Source organism: Odontesthes bonariensis, chromosome 22, assembly GCF_027942865.1.
Source record: "Odontesthes bonariensis isolate fOdoBon6 chromosome 22, fOdoBon6.hap1, whole genome shotgun sequence".
Classification (NCBI taxonomy): Eukaryota; Metazoa; Chordata; class Actinopteri; order Atheriniformes; family Atherinopsidae; genus Odontesthes; species Odontesthes bonariensis.
Genome location: NC_134527.1, coordinates 27,743,871 through 27,762,762, shown reverse-complemented (window position 1 = coordinate 27,762,762; position 18,892 = coordinate 27,743,871). Strand labels below are relative to the sequence as shown.

The 18,892-nt window shown below is 42.9% G+C and overlaps 1 protein-coding gene and 1 pseudogene across 2 annotated transcripts in view; both read left to right on the top strand.

The window, feature by feature from the left end:
- The first annotated feature begins 320 nt into the window (after positions 1 to 320).
- Positions 321 to 18,892, top strand: part of gfra2b (GDNF family receptor alpha 2b) — a 219,916-nt gene continuing 201,344 nt past the window's right edge. For both annotated transcript variants that reach the window (XM_075455193.1, XM_075455192.1), the window contains exons 1-2: positions 321 to 970; positions 8,424 to 8,723. In XM_075455193.1, the coding sequence (XP_075311308.1) occupies positions 901 to 970; positions 8,424 to 8,723 (370 nt within the window). In that variant the 5' untranslated portion in view covers positions 321 to 900. The remainder of the gene's footprint in view (positions 971 to 8,423; positions 8,724 to 18,892) is intronic.
- On the top strand, positions 10,637 to 10,817 carry LOC142373424 (U2 spliceosomal RNA; annotated as a pseudogene).

Below are 18,892 nucleotides of genomic sequence, written 5' to 3'. Positions count from 1 at the left end.
TGTGGAACTGAAAGCCTCGACAGGCCCGTGCTCACGTGTCGCGCGGGTCAGAGTGTCTGCACCCTCTGCTCAAAAATCATAAAGCTTATAGGCTACTGTAGAAAAGGAGCGCGCGCGTGTGAATGTGTTGGGTCATTCTTTTAAAATTGTCGCACGCACTGTCACCCCGGGTGATCACGCTGAGTCAGTTCACGTGCACTGACTCGTGGTGGTTAGACACCTGGTGAGAGAGAGAGAGAGAGAGAGAGAGACCTTGGGTGACAACGGAGCCTGGCACGCGCCCGACTGTGTATCTGTGAGTATTTGGGGGAGGAGGGGTGAGTAGCGGGACTGTTTCTAGGTTTTCTCAGCGATCGCACGCTCCGGTTTTGCTGAAGTAGACGCTGGAGGACGCACGAGGCAGCTGGAGTGGATGTTACCGGGAGACGCGCGTGCCATTACGCATCGGGCTTAGTTCGTTCAAGTGGCGGTGTTCTTGTTGTTCACGTGAGCGTGCGAGAGGAAGAGTAGCCAGAGGAGGATAGGTGGCGGTCCGAACTCCAGTTCCGGGCTCACAGACACCGAACCTTGCGGGAAGTTATCGGAGCGCGTGGCCGCAGCTGCTCGTGTCGCCCTTCATGGACCGACTCCTCAGGATGACCCGTGGACACTCCTGCGCGCGCCGCCTCAGCGGCATATGCGGTCCGTGACGGACTGTAACGACACTTCGGAACTGTTCTGATCTGGGGGCTTGGTTCGGCTTACTTCTGCTCGGCTCGGCTCGGCTTGGGGATCCAGGCTGCGTTCGTTTGCTCCACCATGTCTGTGGAGAGTGAGTGAGAGACACTAAAACAAAGAGAGAGAGGGTGAAGCAGACCGGGCAGACCGGGCAGCGCGTGACACCGACCCCCATCCTCCACCATGACCTGTGGGATTACAGCCGCACGCGACATGCTCCTGCTCAGCATCATCTCACTGCTGCTTGTGTTGGGTGAGTACGCCTCAGAGAGGCACGCGCACACGCACGCACACACAGGTGAGGGCACGGGGTCCTCAGGTTCTCCTCTTTACACCCATTTGGCCCCGCGCGGATCATTAAGCCCATTAAGCTGTCACCGGGCTGGTGGACGTTGTGCACGCGGGTCAGCGCTACAGTCACGCTGCTTCCTACACAAACACTTGAGAAATCAAGCAAAATTTCGTTTTCAGGTGCGCGTGTGGACTTCCTGTGAGTCTGCGGCGGAGGAACTCAGATGTTGAATTTTAAGAGTTTGGCTGCATTTTGAAGGAAGAGATGGAAGTGAAACATCTTAATGTTCGTTATAAAGGCTGTTCATCACTTTACAGAATCTGACTTCATCTCAACGCTTTTAAGCTTTTATTTTTGTATCTCTCAGATAATCTGCCCACCTGAATTCCCTCACTGCAGCAGTAAAGGCTTATCTGATCTGATCTGATCTTGTTGTGTAAGCAGCTTGTTGAGGTGGAGCTAATTGTAATTTACATGGTGATAAGTGGATTATTTTTTTCTGCACCCTGTTTTTAGTGCTGATCAGACGCACCACAGTTAAATGCAGTAAAAACAACAAACTTTTCCTTTTAATTGTTGTAAAGTGAGCATATAAAGTGTCTCGTGAATAGTATTTGGGTAAAAGTACTTCGTTACTCTTCGCCGTTCCTGTATAGTTTGTTTTGATTCTTGCTAAAAGTAAAGTGTCAGAGATCCGGAGTGTTTGAGGTTGTTGCCCTTCCGATCCAGCAGAGGGCGCCTTTCGTCCTGCTGACCTATTAGCACACGGAGCTGATCAATGATGCCCAGAGCTGGTCAGATGATCATGACACTGAGATTCTGAGGAGCTCTATGGCTTCTTCTCTGCAGATGATGAACAATAAACAGCAGCTGCCTGTTTAATTCACAACCAGATCCACCTGCTGCCTCTGCTGCACAGGTGAAACTCATCTGACTGAATACAGAAAAATCTCTTCCATCAGCGTCAGTTACTCTGAGTTACATAGCAGTAACATATGAAATATGAGATTAAATGTTCTCCTCAGTAAACCTGCTCACAACAACGTTTCATAGTTACACACCTGTTTACAACCTGATGATAATTTAAAGATGTATCATACTCAGGGATCATGCTGTTGGAGCAGTCTTTTGGGCCAAGACGATTGGCAGTTTAACCATTTTATTCGCTTATTAAGAGCACAACATTGAGCATAAACAGTATAACTCTTAATCCTGTTTAAACACCAAACTAATGTAAAGGCTGTCAGTACTAATACAGAAACACACTGAAAGACGATGTCCAACTGCCACAAAAACTGCTTCAAAAGTCCAAAATAATCATTTTACAGAAACCAATGACTAATTTAACGTTGTGTTTTTTTGTAATGCGACACAAAGCTGATCTCTCCAGAGTTCTGATCATTAGGGTCCTCATGTACAAAGGGTGCGTACACACATAAAAGTGGCGTAAGCACTTTTTCACGTCAACAATCAGATGCATCAAGAGCGAAATGACCGTGGAAATGTGTGGTGCCTCATGTCAACTTCAGGGCTGGCTTACGCATTTTTCTACAGCTGTTGATTCTTTGGCAACACTTAGAGGTGATGTTGGGAAACTGTTATAATAAATAAATGTGAACACAATTTGTCCTCAGACTGAGTGATCTGCACATCTGACACACATAAACAATTAACACTGATGAACAATTAACACACCCATGTGTCTGCAGTTACACGATTGGATATAAAAGCATGTGCAAAGTATTGCAAGGCATACCATTAAAAACAATGGCTGCGTTAATGGTATTGGAAGACATTGCAAATGGTGCAATTTGAAAAGAGTGTGCGTTCAGAGACAGAGAGGATTTGCTGGCACATGATGGTAACAACTCATCAGCCGTTTTGAGGGCAAGCCTCCTGGAACTGTGCGAAGAGCTGCGGCCAGCGTTAGAGCGCAACACAGCGAGGAGCCATGCGCTGCCTGTGCCCACAGCTGATGTGTACACTGGGGTTCATAGCAATCAGGGCATTCCAGAGGGAGCTGGACAACTGATTGAGACTGTGCCAGTCATCCCTGAGCCGAGCCATGCCTTCATGTGGAACGGAATTATCTGCATCTCAGCCAGGTATATCGAATTCCCATACAATGCAGTTAAACAGGCCAACATTAAAGCGCAATTTGAAGCGAGAGCTTCAAATTAGGTTTTCAAATGAGGTTTTCCGAATGTAATCAGAGCTATCGACTGCACACACAATGCTATAAAAGCTCAATCACGTGATAAATTTGTACATGTCAACAGGAAACATTTTCATTCGATCAATGGGCCTCTTGCAACAACTGTTCGTACGCACAGATTTGTTCTTAAGTCGTGCGTACGAGTGATTTAAGAAAATTTGCGCATTCACCAATCTTAGAATTTATGAGTGATCCAGACCTGTCGTAGGAGTTTTGTAAAATAGTCTGCTGTTATTCAAATCAAGTCTGCTTGACTAATGGATTGTAAATTGAATTACTTTGAAGCAAACAAAAATAAATATATACATTATACCCCATAATGCAGTGGACCGTGCATTTCACACATGGGCCTTCAGTATGGTCGGCAACTGTAATTAGGGACACCTCATTCGTGCGGGGGATCTAGATGCAATTTCCTGCATTTTTACAAAATTGTGTCCCGTTTCAGCACAATACAGAACCGTATTTTTGTTTCTAAATACGGGACGATTCCGTATTTCAAGGGACTGTTGGCAACCCTTCAGTGGTGCTCTGTCTGAATCAAATCCACCCCTTAATAAAGCCTATAAAACTACTACAGCAACATGATTCATAAAATCATCAATGACATCATATTACAATATTATTAAGTAAAATGTTCAAATCTACTTGTGAAGAATTAATGCGGCAGGGAACACACCCACGCCCGTAAGCCAGGGGTATCGTTCGTAATTTGCTGATTGAAAGTGGCGTACAAATCCTTTACCGGCTTGTGTCAGGTTCGCTAACTTCGGAGTTAGCCGACCTTTCTTTACGATGTCCAGCTTCTCACTAAAAGTCCTCCGGGCAAATGGCTGCAACAATAAATTTGCCACCAAATCAACTTCTCCTCCTCCTTCAGCCATTGATGTTTTGTATAAAACGGAAATCAGACGTCATGTCAAAATCTACCCAATCATCGAATGTGATTAAAATGACGTTTCCATATGTCTGCTTAGAGCCAATCAGACCACCTACGCCTGCAATGGGCTGTTGGGGGCGGTCAGAGACAGACTAATAACATTGGTTCGGGGTTCGCTACGCTGTCTTCTACATTCTAGATGTAGTTAGGGCCAGCAGACCCGATTGTTCTGGCCTCCCGGCAGATTTGTTTGCCTGGCAACCAATGATAGCTGAAATATGATTGGTTAAATGCGTCAATATGAAAATACACGTCTGGCAGCAGCGCAGCCAGGGGAAAGGAAACGGACAGACAATAAAATAGTAAGATATGAAATGAAATAAAATAATAATTAAGAAAATCACAAACAGATGTTCATTTTATTTTGTTTAAGATATTGTTTAGGCCAGCAGAGAAGGCCTTGCAGGCCCTGACGGCCCACCACTGCCATAATGATGCTGACATTATTCTGTTTGACTTAAATGATGCACTAATTGAAGGTTAATTTGACTCTGTATATAACAAAGTCAATGGGAAGCGTAACCAGCGGCTGACTTGCTACTTTTGGATGCCTTAGCGCATGTGTGCTCCGAGACGTGTAGACAGACAAATGGCTGACATCGCGATTAAGACTGCCAAGGACTGTGCTGCTGCAAATATGCAGCTTGCTAGAGCCACAACTCCAGAGAGAAACACGCCGATCAAACCCAATTCCACCACACGTCCAGGTCCTCACCACCTCTGTGAGTCTTGTGCTCCCCTTGGTCATCAAAACTCTCATCAATTTATCACCCATGGTACATCAAATTCCCATACACCGCTGTCCAACAAGTACAAATTAAGAGGGACTTTCATGCCTTGGCTGGACTGCCAAACATATTCGGGGCAATAGACTACACACATATATGCATCAAAGCACTCGTGCCGTTGTGGAGCGCACTGAGCTGAAGGCCAGGTGGGTGTGTCTCGATACAGCGGGGGCCAAAGTGCTCTATAGCCCAGAGAAGGCATGCCAGATTTGCACAATATTGCCATGACTGAGGGTCTCCTACTACCTGAACCAGCCCAGGCAGACCAGAAGGTGTGGTGCCAGAAGACCCCCCTCATTAACCGCCCCATCAAAGAGCCATCATGATGAGGCAACAACTGATGTTTATGCCATTCTCATGACTCAACACTTCCTGGCACAGGAGAGAGGAAGCACAGCCTAATATGGTATAATTTTGGGCGCGGAGTATGCAAATCTACTATCCTCGTGCACGTGCACTTAAATATGCACAGGTGGCATTCATCATTTACGCAGGTCGTTTACACACTTTTTCCGAAGTTAAGGGCGTTTGTTGAATATGACGTGGCATGTTCGTACGAGACCTTCGTACGAAAAAAGTAAGAGAAATTTAGAATAAGAATACGAAAATGTTCTTGCATGAGGCCCATTGTTCCAGAAGTCTTGTGGATTGTTCAGATGCAGCTTTGCAAACCTAAGCTGTGCTGCCATGTTCTTTTTAGAGAGAAGAGGCTTTCTCCTGCAACCCTTCCAAATAAGCCATACTTGTTCAGTCTTTTTCTAATTGTACTGTCATGAACTTTAACATTTAACTTGCTAACATGGGATTTTTGACCTTGGGGTGAACTTGCTGGGACGTCCACTCCTGGGAAGATTGACAGCTGTTCTGAATGTTTTCCATTTGTCAATAATCTTTCTCTCTGTAGAATGATGGACTCCAAATAGTTTGGAAATGGCCTTATAACCCTTCCCAGATTGATGGGCAGCAACAACTGCTTCTCTAAGATCATTGCTGGTGTCTTTCCTCCTTGGCATTGTGTTAATACAACCACCTGAATGCTCCAGAGCAACAAACTGACAAAACTTCTGCTTTTATAGAGGTGCTCACACTTACTGATGACCAATTAATCAGTGTATTGATCAGCAACACCTGGTTGCTACTTACCCTCTAGCCCCTTTCACACTGCGACCCGCTACCTTAGCAGGTCCAAATTGCACCTTCGACCCGCGTCGAGCAATGTGAACGCTTGGCGTGTTGGTGACCCGTGTCGCCTGAAGCCGAGTTCAGGGGGCGTTGCCTAGTGGCAGAGCGTCACACGAAACACATAAAATGCTGGGCGTGTACAATGACGTAGGCTATTAATTCCTGTGGAAGCAGTAAGGGTTCACTTAGTTTTTCACACACTGCTTCTTTGTTTTGTCTCAGTTGTTGTTCAATAAATAATGACACAGTGTAACATGTCATTTGTTCATCTGAGGCTCGATTTATCTCATGACTGGATGTTAAAAATCTTTTTTGTTCTGAATTTTTTGTGTTCTCAACCTGAGAGGTTGACTGAACAATCGACTGATTGATCAGATAAAAATATGTGGAACAACATCCAGTTTAATTTCACAGGATGTCGAATCACTGCAGAAGGAAGATGAATCTTCAGCAAATGCAGATAATGAATTACATCAGATGTTGGGCTGAGAGCTCAACACTGTGGTTGACACTGTTGACATATCAGTGAATCATTTCATGAGCCAAAGTTTGATCTGACTGCGTAATTGGAGTGTTTCCACCATCAGTAGCCTTGAGGGTAAAGTCAGCTGCTTCAGTTTCAGTACAGAGCTAATTAAGCCTCCTGTTGGTTCTTCTGCAGTGTTTTCAGCTGCTAGCAGAAGAAACAAGAACATTTCTCCTGTGTCTTTAAAAAAAAAAAAATTCAATTTTAATTCACGTCTTTTAAGGTCAATCGATTGTTGTGTGGGTGCCTGTTTGGTTTTTGCCAAGAAGAAATGCAGCTTTTGCTCCCCCTTTTATTTTTGCAGTATTTCTGTGTGTTTCCAGGTGGTATTGACTGCATGTGTAAAAGCACAAGTGTAAGGCTTAAAGCGTGGAATAAAGAAGTCTCTGTGGGATGCTGTAATAAATGCTGTTATTTTACCATATTTGTTTTTTGTGAGTTGGCCTCAAAAGGGTTGTTGGTGATTTCTGTGGTAAAAGAAGCCGGAGAGGAACATACCTGGAGATACAGCTCAGGGGTGAAATTATCCTTGAAACAACTACACCTCTTTTAGGTTAAAAAAGGCTTGATAAAGACTAAAAGCAGAGTGTCTTAGTCATGTGTAGGTCAGCGTTTTATTGTCTGTTTGCTGACTAATTGGTTATGAGTCCTAAATGTACCTGAGTCTGACTAAGAATAAGTACAGACTGTAACCTCTGCTCCTTTATCCCAACATAAATGCTGTGCACACCTTGTTGACGTTGAACGTTAATATCACAGCCGGCAGAGCGTTCTTATCTTGTCCCTGTGATGCTCAGTTAATTGGATTCCACCTACATGTTATCGTCTCAGCTGTAATGAAAGCAGTTTAACTGCCTGACAAAGGCCACCTTCAGACACACGCTGCATCCGACTGCGGTATCAGTGTCCGGTCAGCCAGGAACCAAACTGTGGCTATTACACAGCACAGGGTGTGTTTTATATACCAAGATACTGACACACTTTCACCTGCGAAGTCTCAGAACATTTAGAACTTCTTATGATGGAAATTATCCACAAAGATGATGATAAACGAACCACAAAAGTCATCACGTCATCAGCTAATGACAATAATTCAGACGAGTTTGGGCAGTCTGGTACTTAATGTCAAACGTCTGGCTTTTAAACACACAGATTTCTATCAGGAAAAGTCGAAAAGATGAAAATCATAGATTCTTCGATAATTTATTGAAGCAGTTGCTGGTGGAAGTACGATTGAAATATTTGAGAAATTGAATCCTGAAAAATTTCAGAACAACAAGTACCTTATAAAACTTTATTGGTACACATCAACAGGACAATCATGAATTCAACAAACTGTTCTACATCCAGACTTTGTCATCTAAAAGATTATGTATGTTGACATCTTACCTTCATCCTTCCCTCCCATTCTGATACTGCTTTAGATATATCACAAATGTTTGGATAAGAAATTCAGAATCACCAGTTTCTTGCCCTCCTTTCACTGATGAGATCATAGAAAATATGCAAATGAATCTAGTTGTAGTCTTGTGAAAAGCAGCATTCAGAATCCACAGTTGCATTCTTTGAAAGCTCTTTTTGGGGAAAAACCTACAATTTAATTGAGCGTTTTATTTAATCTATCAGTTGAAGAGGGGTAAAAATATCCACCTTCTTAGCTGTGATTGAATGCAGTATCATTTTTAAACTGTGAAGTATGCAGTTGCCCCCATCAGGAGACCACCTGACCCTCTGCTGTCTCTCTTCCTCTGTGTGTCCTGCAGATGTGTATGTTTGTGAGTCGGAGCTGGCCCCTCCCGGCTGGAGAGAACCTCTGGACTGCGTCCGAGCCTCTGAACTGTGCAACCAGAACAGCCAGTGCAGCTCGCGCTACCGGATCATGCGCCAGTGCCTGTCCGGCGGGGACAAGGAGCGCAGCACCATGCTGGCCTCCAAGGAGTGCCAGGGGGCTCTGGAGGTGCTGCAGGACTCGCCGCTGTACGACTGCCGCTGCAAGAGGGGCATGAAGAAGGAGCTGCAGTGCCTGCAGAACTACTGGAGCATCCACATGGGCCTGACTGAGGGTAAGCCTCCAACACACTGAGACCTGTGCAGAGCTAATTAAGCCTTTTGGGCTGTGAGTTGGAACAACTTCTCTGTGAGAACTTCATATGAGCTGAGGTCAGAAATGCTCCGCATCGATTGTTGTGTGGGTGTCTGGCTGGTTTTGCCTGAGGTGCAAAGGGGAATGACGAAGTTTTTGTTGCTCTAATTCTTTTTAATGGTGAACTGCAGGCTCTTCTTTCCCATTTCAGTATGAGTTTTCTGATGTTGTGGAGCACATCTGCACATACGTACATTTAAAGCCAGAGTTGACTGACAGCTGTGCAGTTGGAGGATTCTCTGCTTTCTCTTCTTGTCTTTGCCTGTATGAATAAATGTTCAGAGTGACACTGTGGGCTCAACTTGAGCCCTGTCTAATTTGACTTAAGTCAACACTGCAATTAGCTTTCTGTGCCTGCACTGTTGGACCGACAGTAACGTCTCTCAGAACCACACGTGCAAGTTTTCCAGTCAGGAGTCTTTTTCTGTGATTTCTGAGCTTGTGACATCCTCACAAAGTGTACGTCACACCGAATAAGATAAGATGTGGTTCATGTTGGTGTGTACAGATGTGATAATACTCAGATCTTTGACCAAATGTTTGGCCCACATCTGCAGAATTTTTTGGATCAGACCCACCAGGCGTCGAAAAAATCTTGATGTCTGGCCCACAGAACACCAGCTGTAACCCAAGTTAGGCTCCACTCCTGACCACACTGCATTAACTGAGTCACCCGTGCTAAAAGTGGCTCAAGTGAGCCAAAAGTGAGTTAAAAGTGAGTCTGCAGTCTGCAGGGTTTTGACGGATTTTTGCTACCATCAACAATCAGTGATGACTGATTATATTTTAGTTTCGAAGACTTACATCAGAGTTTGGTTTAGAGTTTAAGGTGGTATTCACTGTGGGTGTTGCAGCTGTGCAGAGACAGACACAACAAACGTCAACTGGCTGATGCCTGCGGCTAGTTCACATCCCACTGCTGGTCCTGCTCGCTGGCTCTGTGTGTGTCAGTACCACCAGCACATGCACACGCATACACACCCACCAACACATACACATGCACATGCACATGGCCTGTTGGCTGGCCTAGTTTGGGTCTCAGCAGTGGCGGAGCTCATTAAGAGCTTCTCTCTTTGTTCTCTGTTCCACTGAGGATGTTCTGTGGTACTCAGACTGCAACGCACACACAAACACACACAGGACGCACATTTAAGCCCGGCAAAGTTCAATCCTACAAAAACACAGTCTCAGACATCTGAAGCTTTAAGGAGGCGCGGTGTGGTGCGTTCAATATTGCAGCACTTTGGTGTTTGTGTGTTTCACGATTTGTTTATCACACCACTTTTAATGAGTCAGAGCTGCTTTTAATTGACCTGTGGTGTTAGTGTGTTTCAGCAGCTTCATGTATGTCGTTTCACAGCTGATGTCATGTGTTTGTGTGTCTGTTGTAATGACACACTTGACCATACCACCTTGTTATTGTGTCTCATTAGTAACAGAAACATTAAAGGAACCAACATTGTGGGACACAGCGTCTGGAATGGCAACTCTCTGCAGCCATCTTAGAAACACCTCTGTGCCGCTACTTCAGCTTGAATGAATGCAGAGAGAATTACAAAGTTTAATTTCACATTTCACTGGGACATCTAAGAAAAACTGCTTAAAGTTTCCTCTGAATGAAAGTTTAAACATCTTTTCTCCACAGTCAGACTTACAGTACTACTCTTTTTTTGTGGTGTTTGTGTGTGGCACTTAGTTATGAAACATTTAAGTGGCATCTCTTAGATATTTGGATCATTCCATCTGTATACTAGAAGATGCTGTGAAGATCTCCCGATCTGAACTCACGCTGTTCTGAGCTTTTTAAATATTTAAAATTTCTACCAGATGATTTTTACTCAACAAAATACTGGAATGTGTAGTATGTGTTCTTATCAGTTTAATATCTGATACGTCCTCTATAAAAGGACTACATATTAAATGCCATACACTGCTCCAGGGGGGGTAAGAAATTTTTCAAAATAATTCCTTCGTTAATAATTGGTCACACAGAACTTTATTGTATTAACTCATAAGAACCCAGACCCATTTCTACTTAAATTAAAATTAAGGGGGTTATAACAGACTAAATAGACCACATAGAACCCATTTCAGAATTTTTTTCCAAAATACCACCCCCCACTGTCAGAGATCTGTAATGTGACATATATGTCACATTGGGAGTTAAGAACCTGGATAATTTCTCCATCAAGGAAAATTATGGGGGAAGTAAGGATGCGGCTTATCTGCAGATATTCACATCTTCATTGTAAACAAATTAATAACATAGCTAATTACACTGGTCGGACTGTTCAGCTGTTTCAGACTGATACCTCCGGTTCAGGCTGCTCCTCATCCTCAACACGTCTCTTTTTCAATCGCGGAAAATATTTTTCAATACTCATCTGGATTGAAGCAGCAAACATTCAGTGTAAGAGTTTAAAAAACTACTTTATTTGATTCACAGCTGCTAGTGTTTAGACCTCGACAAACCCAACTACATTTTTTTTTTTTTTTACGGCAAACTTGCGACTAGTTAACTTTATAAAGAAGGCGTAATCGCTTGTTTGCTATGGGTCGGGACGGGACAACATTGTATTAAAAATATAAAATATTTTTATAGGACTTTTTAATGTGTGATTTTATAAAGGTGCACGTGATACCAACCGTTCGTGAATTTCGCCAGCAGTCTTCTTTCGGTTGAGCCAGAGCTATAGAGCTAATCTAAGCTAGTAAGCTTCCACGCTTCCAGGGAAGCACGGAGGGGAGGGGCTGTGTGTGTGAGTGTGTGTGTGTGTGTGTGTGTGTGTGTAGGCTATGCGAGAGAGACGCGAGGGACAGAGAGACGGAGGTAGAGCAGGGAAAGGAAATGCAGCTTAACGAATACGAGTATTTGTTAAATAGCGTTAAAAAAAATAATAATAACGAAACGCAATATGTGGCGGCCGATGTTTAATCTGTGGCGCACCGCCACGAATTAGTCTATGTGTGGGAAACACTGGCATCTGTCTGAGTGTGTGACCCTGTGCATGAGCATGAGTGTGTCAACAGGTGCCAACCTGGATGGGTTAAAAGCGGAGGACAAATTTCGTGTCATATGACAATAAAAATCTGATCTGATCTGAGCTTTTGATGTACAGCTATAAATATTTTAAACATAATTTCAGTTCGACAGTATGTTCTATGAAGGGGTTTAAGAAAAAATCTTAACTTCTTATTTAATATGTTGTTGATCCATGTTGATGTTGAACAATCAGTGATGATGAAGTCTGTTTTCATCACCTGGGTGTCAGATTTAATGCAGAGCTGAAATTTTGTTGTACACATAAAGTTGTATGAATCAGAACATGGCAAAGCACAGTATTTAATCCAGCCCACATTTCCTGGTTCCTTCCAAGCAGACAGACCTTCTTTCTATCTTTTAAAGTGGTCTTGAACAATAGTTCTCAAGACTTTTTTGAAGGTCTTTCAAAGACATTATGAATCTATTTTTTAAGTCACACCAAAAACACTCCAGCTCTATATATAGATATAGATAGTTACTCTATTGATCCCAGAGGGAAATATTTTAGCAGTGTAGCTGTAAGTTAGCAGCAGATGCTAATAAACAATACTTTCTCATCAACAGTAATGGACCAAGCCGGAGATGTACACAGTGTAACTCGTAGTAATGCATGTGTACCGTTAATTACTGCGTTTAAATATTTTGTATATATTAACCTCATTAAACAATTGTACTTGGAGATCTACATCTTTATCAGAAACATGCCGATAATGTAATGTTAACACACTGAGAGGTACACGGCGTTCACAAGAGTGAGGAGAGGACCGGTGTTGTGTTGAAAACACACCTTATCCACACAGCTGCAGGTTGATGAGTTACAGAATGTAACCGTTCAACTCGACAGCTTCAGTTAACAAAGAAATGTGGGAACAATAATGTTCATCTTTCAGAAAAAACAGCAATAACTCCTTAGAAGTTGGTGTGCGTCATCTTCATTAGCTAAGCTGTTAGCGTTAGCTACTGCTTAAGGAAAAAATAAATCAGTAAATAAACCATGAGGAATTATTTCTCAGATATTTCCATTTCCCTGCTTTGAAGTTCAAGCTCTGAGAGTTGGAACTGATCCCTCTTTGTAGCTCAGTTTCTTCGGATGAAAAGTGGTTGCTGCACATAGACAGTCTTTAGCTAACTCTGCTGGAACATTAGCCTCAGATATACTTTATCCACTGGGCTTTTATATCCTCTTAGGCTGCTGGTAGAGGGTAGATGCATGCTCCTCAGTACAACTGACAGCAGAACATTTCCATCAGAAGCTGGCTTCATCCATCTAGCAGGGTGGAAGTGAGTGGGCGGGGCTTAGCAGAGGAGGTGGAGTCAACTTAAGGAGTGACATACCTTTGAAATGAAAACCAAAATGGCTTGTTAAATGTGGAACTTTCAAACAAAGAAGAACAAAAAAAATACCAGGGTTGTGTTTTTGGAGTTTTATACTTGCTGACGATTTCAGACACCCTAATATATGCTCCCAAGAACAGAAAGAAGGGATTTTTTACAGAATACGTCATATTTAAAATCTCGATGCTAACATATAAGGTTCTACATGTTCTGTCATGTTTTTATATTGTTTGTTTTTACCTTATTGTAATTTACACAAATCTTTATTTGATAAAAATCCCAAAGTGTAGAAGAGTCACGAATCTTAAAACCCCCCAGAAATTACTTGAACACGGCAGCATTGTGTATGCAGATGGGTACAATACATCTGTGTGACTACAAAGAAGCTTTCAAATGTTTCATCTTCTGTCGGCTTAATTACATCACAGCTCTGATGGGTTTATATATGTCTGGAACAAATTGTGCTCGAGCACTTTTAGTTTCCAGCTATTTTTTTTCTTTCATGTGACAATGAACAAAAGAGTCTCTCCTGCACTGTTTGTCTGCAGCCTCTCAATCGTGCATGAATATTTAACAAGTCAGAGAAGGATTTGTTGGCTTTTCGGCTTAAAACTCACAATGGAGCCCAGGCAGGAAGAACAGGTAAGGCTGAAGTAATTCACGTGTTTCTGTGTGTCCGAGGTTGAGGATGTGCTCAGGCGGAGCAGGTGAAAACAGCGCTGAGGCTGGATTTAGGTGGAGGATTAAAAATTCAAGATTCACAAAGCTGCGGTCAGTATTTGGAAGCAGTTTAATGCGAGTTAAATCTTTTATCCACCACGAACATTTGTTTAAATAACACTCTTTAAAACTATTGATACAAAGAGTTTTAACTAATTAAAAAAACTATGAAAGATTTATTGGTTAAAAATAGGGCTGGGCAACGATTAAAATTTTTAATCTAATTAATCACATGATTTCCCTGATTAATCACGATTAATGGCATTTGTACGCAAAATCCAAAAATTAATTCAAAAGTAGTGTATAGCCTTTAGCATTTAGTTTTATTTTAAATGGGCTGCCATATGAATGAAAGTGCCATAACATTTGTTGTGCAAACACACTTTTAACATCAGCATTTTTATGTAGTTTTTATGTAGAAGCCTCGCTCCACTGTCCGTTTCCTTGAATGACTTGCTGGTATCAATTGTGTGTTTTGCCTTTAAGTGATATTTTAGAGTGGAACTACTACGGTGATAAGATAATTCAACTTGGCTGTAAATACAGTTTTTTAAAAATTTATTTTGAAATACGAGCTTTTATACGAAGTAGCGCCGGTTAGCTCCGTGAGCTTCACACAGAGACCGAAGAGCACCTGTAACGGGGATGTTACCTGCTAGTTTATTTTTATTTTATTACTCCATGCTTTGTGGTGTTTGCTGTAACTGTGTGAATGTGATGCAGAGGAGAAGTGTAAGTTAAAGAATCCTAGTTTTGACCGTGAAGATTGCTTCTGGGGAATGACTCTGCCGTTGGTTGAGAAGCAGGCTAAAGTGGCCAGTATTACTTTGATTATTTATTGGTACCAGCGACAATGCTAGAGAATGCTATTTCTTTAATGATTACAACAACTAATGTTGTCTTTTACTTTGTTTACTTGAACATTTAGTTCTATGGGGTAAGAAATCGGTCAAAAAGAAACGCGCATCCGTGCAAGTAATCCGCGCATATTTTGGAAATATGTGCGTCTTTGGTAAATATGTGCGTCTTTGGTTGTAGTTGAGCATAAAATAAATGTGTGCAATCTCCAAAAATGTGTTTATAATGGGTTGTGTTTTGATATTTGTCAAAATACGAATTGAAAAGTTACGACATCAAAAAATACATACACGAATCGAAAAGTTACGAATCAAAAAGTTACGAATTCAAAAAGTTATGAATACGAATTTCTCAAGTGCAGGAAAGGGGACAAAAATACGTCATCGCTGACGTCATCATCACGTCACAGGCATCACCAGCAGAAGAAAATTCGATCACCCCATCAGCGCGGCCAGTGATACTAGAACATATTTTGACTTTGACCACAGTGCGGACTCTATATTACTCTATATTTACTATACTATACTATACTAGTAAATATTTAGTGGATTGCGTTTGTGATTTAAAGCATGACACAACAAGGGGCTTCAGCAGCGGATGAACCTGTAAGTTAAAGATATTTTGCCATTATTTTTTGTGTACGAAATGCGCTGTGAATAAACTTGACTTGTGAATAAACTCGGCACGTTTATCTAGGTAGGTGAGGTAGTTCATGGTGGTAACCACTTAAATCCTACATAAGAGTTCTATGCTAACGTGAAGGAGGCTTACAGGACAGTGTCTCTTCCACCACTGGGTAGATCTGATCACAGCATGGTCTATCTACAACCCACATACAGACCGTGTGTACAAAGACTTCCTGTTACTACCAGATCTTTCAGGAAGGTGAGTGATGTATTGAGAGACTGCTTTGATGTCACAGACTGGGCTGTACTGCTGGAGGAAGATGAAATGGACATTGACATGGACTGGAGGGTCAGCACCATCACAGACTACATTAACTTCTGTAGGGACACTGATTCCAGTCAGGACTGTAAGGTGCTATCCAAATAACAAACTATGGATCACCAGTGACATCAAAGACCTCCTGAACCAGAAAAAGAGGACGTTCCAGAATGGGGTAGAGAAAGGGAGAGGAGTGTACAACAGGAGCTTAAAAAGACATTACGTCGAGCTAAGGTGGAGTACAAGGAAAAGGTGGAGAGACAGCTGGAGAACAATAACACCAAGGAGGTGTGGAGGGGCATGAGGACCATCACTGGATACACATTGAAGAACTCTCAGTCTGTAGAAGGTGATGTGGACAGAGCCAACACTTTCAACCATTATTACAACAGGTTTGACAGTGTGGCTTTTCCCTCCTCTGCTGCTGCTTCCTCCACCCACCACTTCAGCTGCTTTCTCTATACTGCTTCCACTGCCCTGCTGTACTTCCACCTCAATGGCAACCTGCATCGCCAAGCCTCCTCCTCCTCCGACTGACTGCACCTCTACCTCTGCTGTCACCAACAAGCTTCTTCTGTCCAGTTGTACCTCCACCTCTGCAGCAACTTCCACTGCCTGGTCTCCTGAGCCAAGCTACACCTCCACCTGTGTGGCAGCTTCCACCACCAAGCATCCTGAGCCCAACTGCACCTCCACCTCTACGGCAGCTTCAAATGCCAGGCCTTCTGAACCCAGCCACACCTCCATCTGTGCGGCAGCTCCCACCGCCTGGCCTCATCAGCCCAGCCACACCTCCACCTCTGCAGCAGCTTCCACTGCCAGGCATCCAGAGCCCAGCTGCACATCCACCTCTGCGGCAGCTTCCACCGCCTGGCCTCCTCGGTCCATCTGCTCCTCCACCTCTGCAGCAACTCCCACCACTAGCCCTCCTCTGTCCAGCTGCACCCCCACCCCTATCTCTATGGTTGATAGCAACATCACTCCTGTCGCCATCCCTCCGCTACAACCTCTGTGTCTAACTATAGAGGAGGTTGGAGCTGAGCTCAGGAGACTTAAGTCAGGGAGGGCTTCAGGCCCAGATGGAGTCTGTCTAAGGCTTCTGAGGGACTGTGCTGGTCAACTAGCAGTCCCTCTTCAGAGGCTCTTCAATATGAGCATTCAGATGGAAAAAGTCCCGGTGCTGTGGAAAACTTCTTGTCTCATACCGGTGCCCAAATTAGGGCAACCGGTGGAGCTGAATGACTACAGACCGGTGGCTCTGACATCTCATATCATGAAGACCTTGGAGAGACTTCTTGTTCGTCGCATGAGATTGCAGGTTGCTGAGGCTCTTGACCCCCTCCAGTTTGCCTACCAGAAACACATAGGAGTGGAAGACGTGATTCTGTACATGTTGTATCGGGCATATGCTTATCTGGATGCCTGGTTCTGGAAGCTGGTGGTGGACTTCAGGAGATCTAAAACCCCATACTGTCACACTTAGAGAACGGAGGATGCAGATGCAGGAGATGTTATTCCAAGACAGGGCCGTTTCTAGCTTTGTGGGGGCCCTAAGCAAGATGCTGTTTGGGGGCCCCTAGTTTGTCAAACTACAATGAAGAGATTCCTAACTATTTAGATGGAACACTAAGATCTATTACACTTTATGAGCAAAACAGGCTAGAGTTTAAATTAAACATCTTAAGTTGAACCACTCAGGCAAGTGAAACTAATAAGAATATATAATACAAAGAAAACAATAAATAAAATATTTTGAGTTTTTTTAAAATATTAAACTGTAATGTACAGCGTCCCTTTAAAGATTGTACCCAATTACAAAGTAGATAGATACTTTATTGATCCCGAAGGAAATTCAAGCATCCAGTAGCAGACATAAAGCAATAAAAAATGTTTATACAATTATAAACACTTTAAAAACAATATAAGAATTTAAAAAACAGTTTAAAAATATAAAGTGACCAGTGAAATAAGACCAAAGTGAAATATAAAGTGACCAGTGAAATACAGAAGCGCCATCACTTAAAGCTGTTGTACATCCTGATGGCCAGAGGAACAAAAGAGTTTTGGAAGTTGTCACTTTTAAGAAGTTTCTGCATTTATCTACACATTGTACTAGTTAAAGTAATAAAACTAAGAATAATGATCCACTGCCACAATATTCTAAAATAATCAACAGGATGCCTAATATTTGTATATCACTTAAAAAACTAACAGTAGAACACTTCTAATTAGAGGCCTATAAATAACACACCAAACTTAGTAAATGAATCCTAAGTAATGCCAAAATTGTGTCAAATACCTGAGAGACAACTTCCACTGAACAATGACAGAGCAGGACAACAACATGCCTCCCTCCCTGCTAGAATCTGAATAAACTGGAGTCAGTCAGTCATTCCCGTGGCAGGACTGACTGTCATACTCATCTTATATAAGCAAACTTTCATGAGGCAAACACTGACGCCGAGTTTATAACGAACAAATCCCAGCCAGCTACACAACATTTATCCGAGACTAGCTAGCAGGACAAATAAACACAAAAAACGTCCTACCTCCAGCTATCCAGCCCACATCACCCAACACATGCCTTACCTTTGTCCTCAGGTCGTTTTTCTTCCTCCATTTTTCCGCGCCACTAATATAACTTCTCTTTTATGCCATTACGGCGTTTGTCTTGTTAACTTTTCTCGCTTTTTAGGGGAATGATGGGTAGATGTCAATCATTCCCGTCACACCTGTTGGCGGCCTGCTACGCCACTCAATGTGTGACAGTGCTGTACTTTACACAAACTCTACACACGGTCGCCAGCATTTAGTAGATTTTGTTCATAACTCCAAACTTTTCGTCAAATCCAATCGCTAACCAAGCCTAGGTTGCTGACGTTAGCTGAGGTTAGCTGGCAGCAATATCACTGAACGTTGGGTTAGCAAAACAATTACACCAAAAACACGAACTTACCAGCAAGGAATGCACGAGTGTCATCTCTCCCTTTTCTTTTCTTTCTTTTGTCAGCGCCAGAATCAAGTGGCCTTTTACTTGACATTCTAAATCTTCTTCACTGTTAACGGGCATAACTCGGAAAACGTCAGGTAGGAGGATGCTCCACCACCTCCGATGCGGTAACTTTGAAGACTGTACCATTTCAGGAAGGGGGGGGGGGGGGGGGGGGTTTATAGATAAGGTAAACACA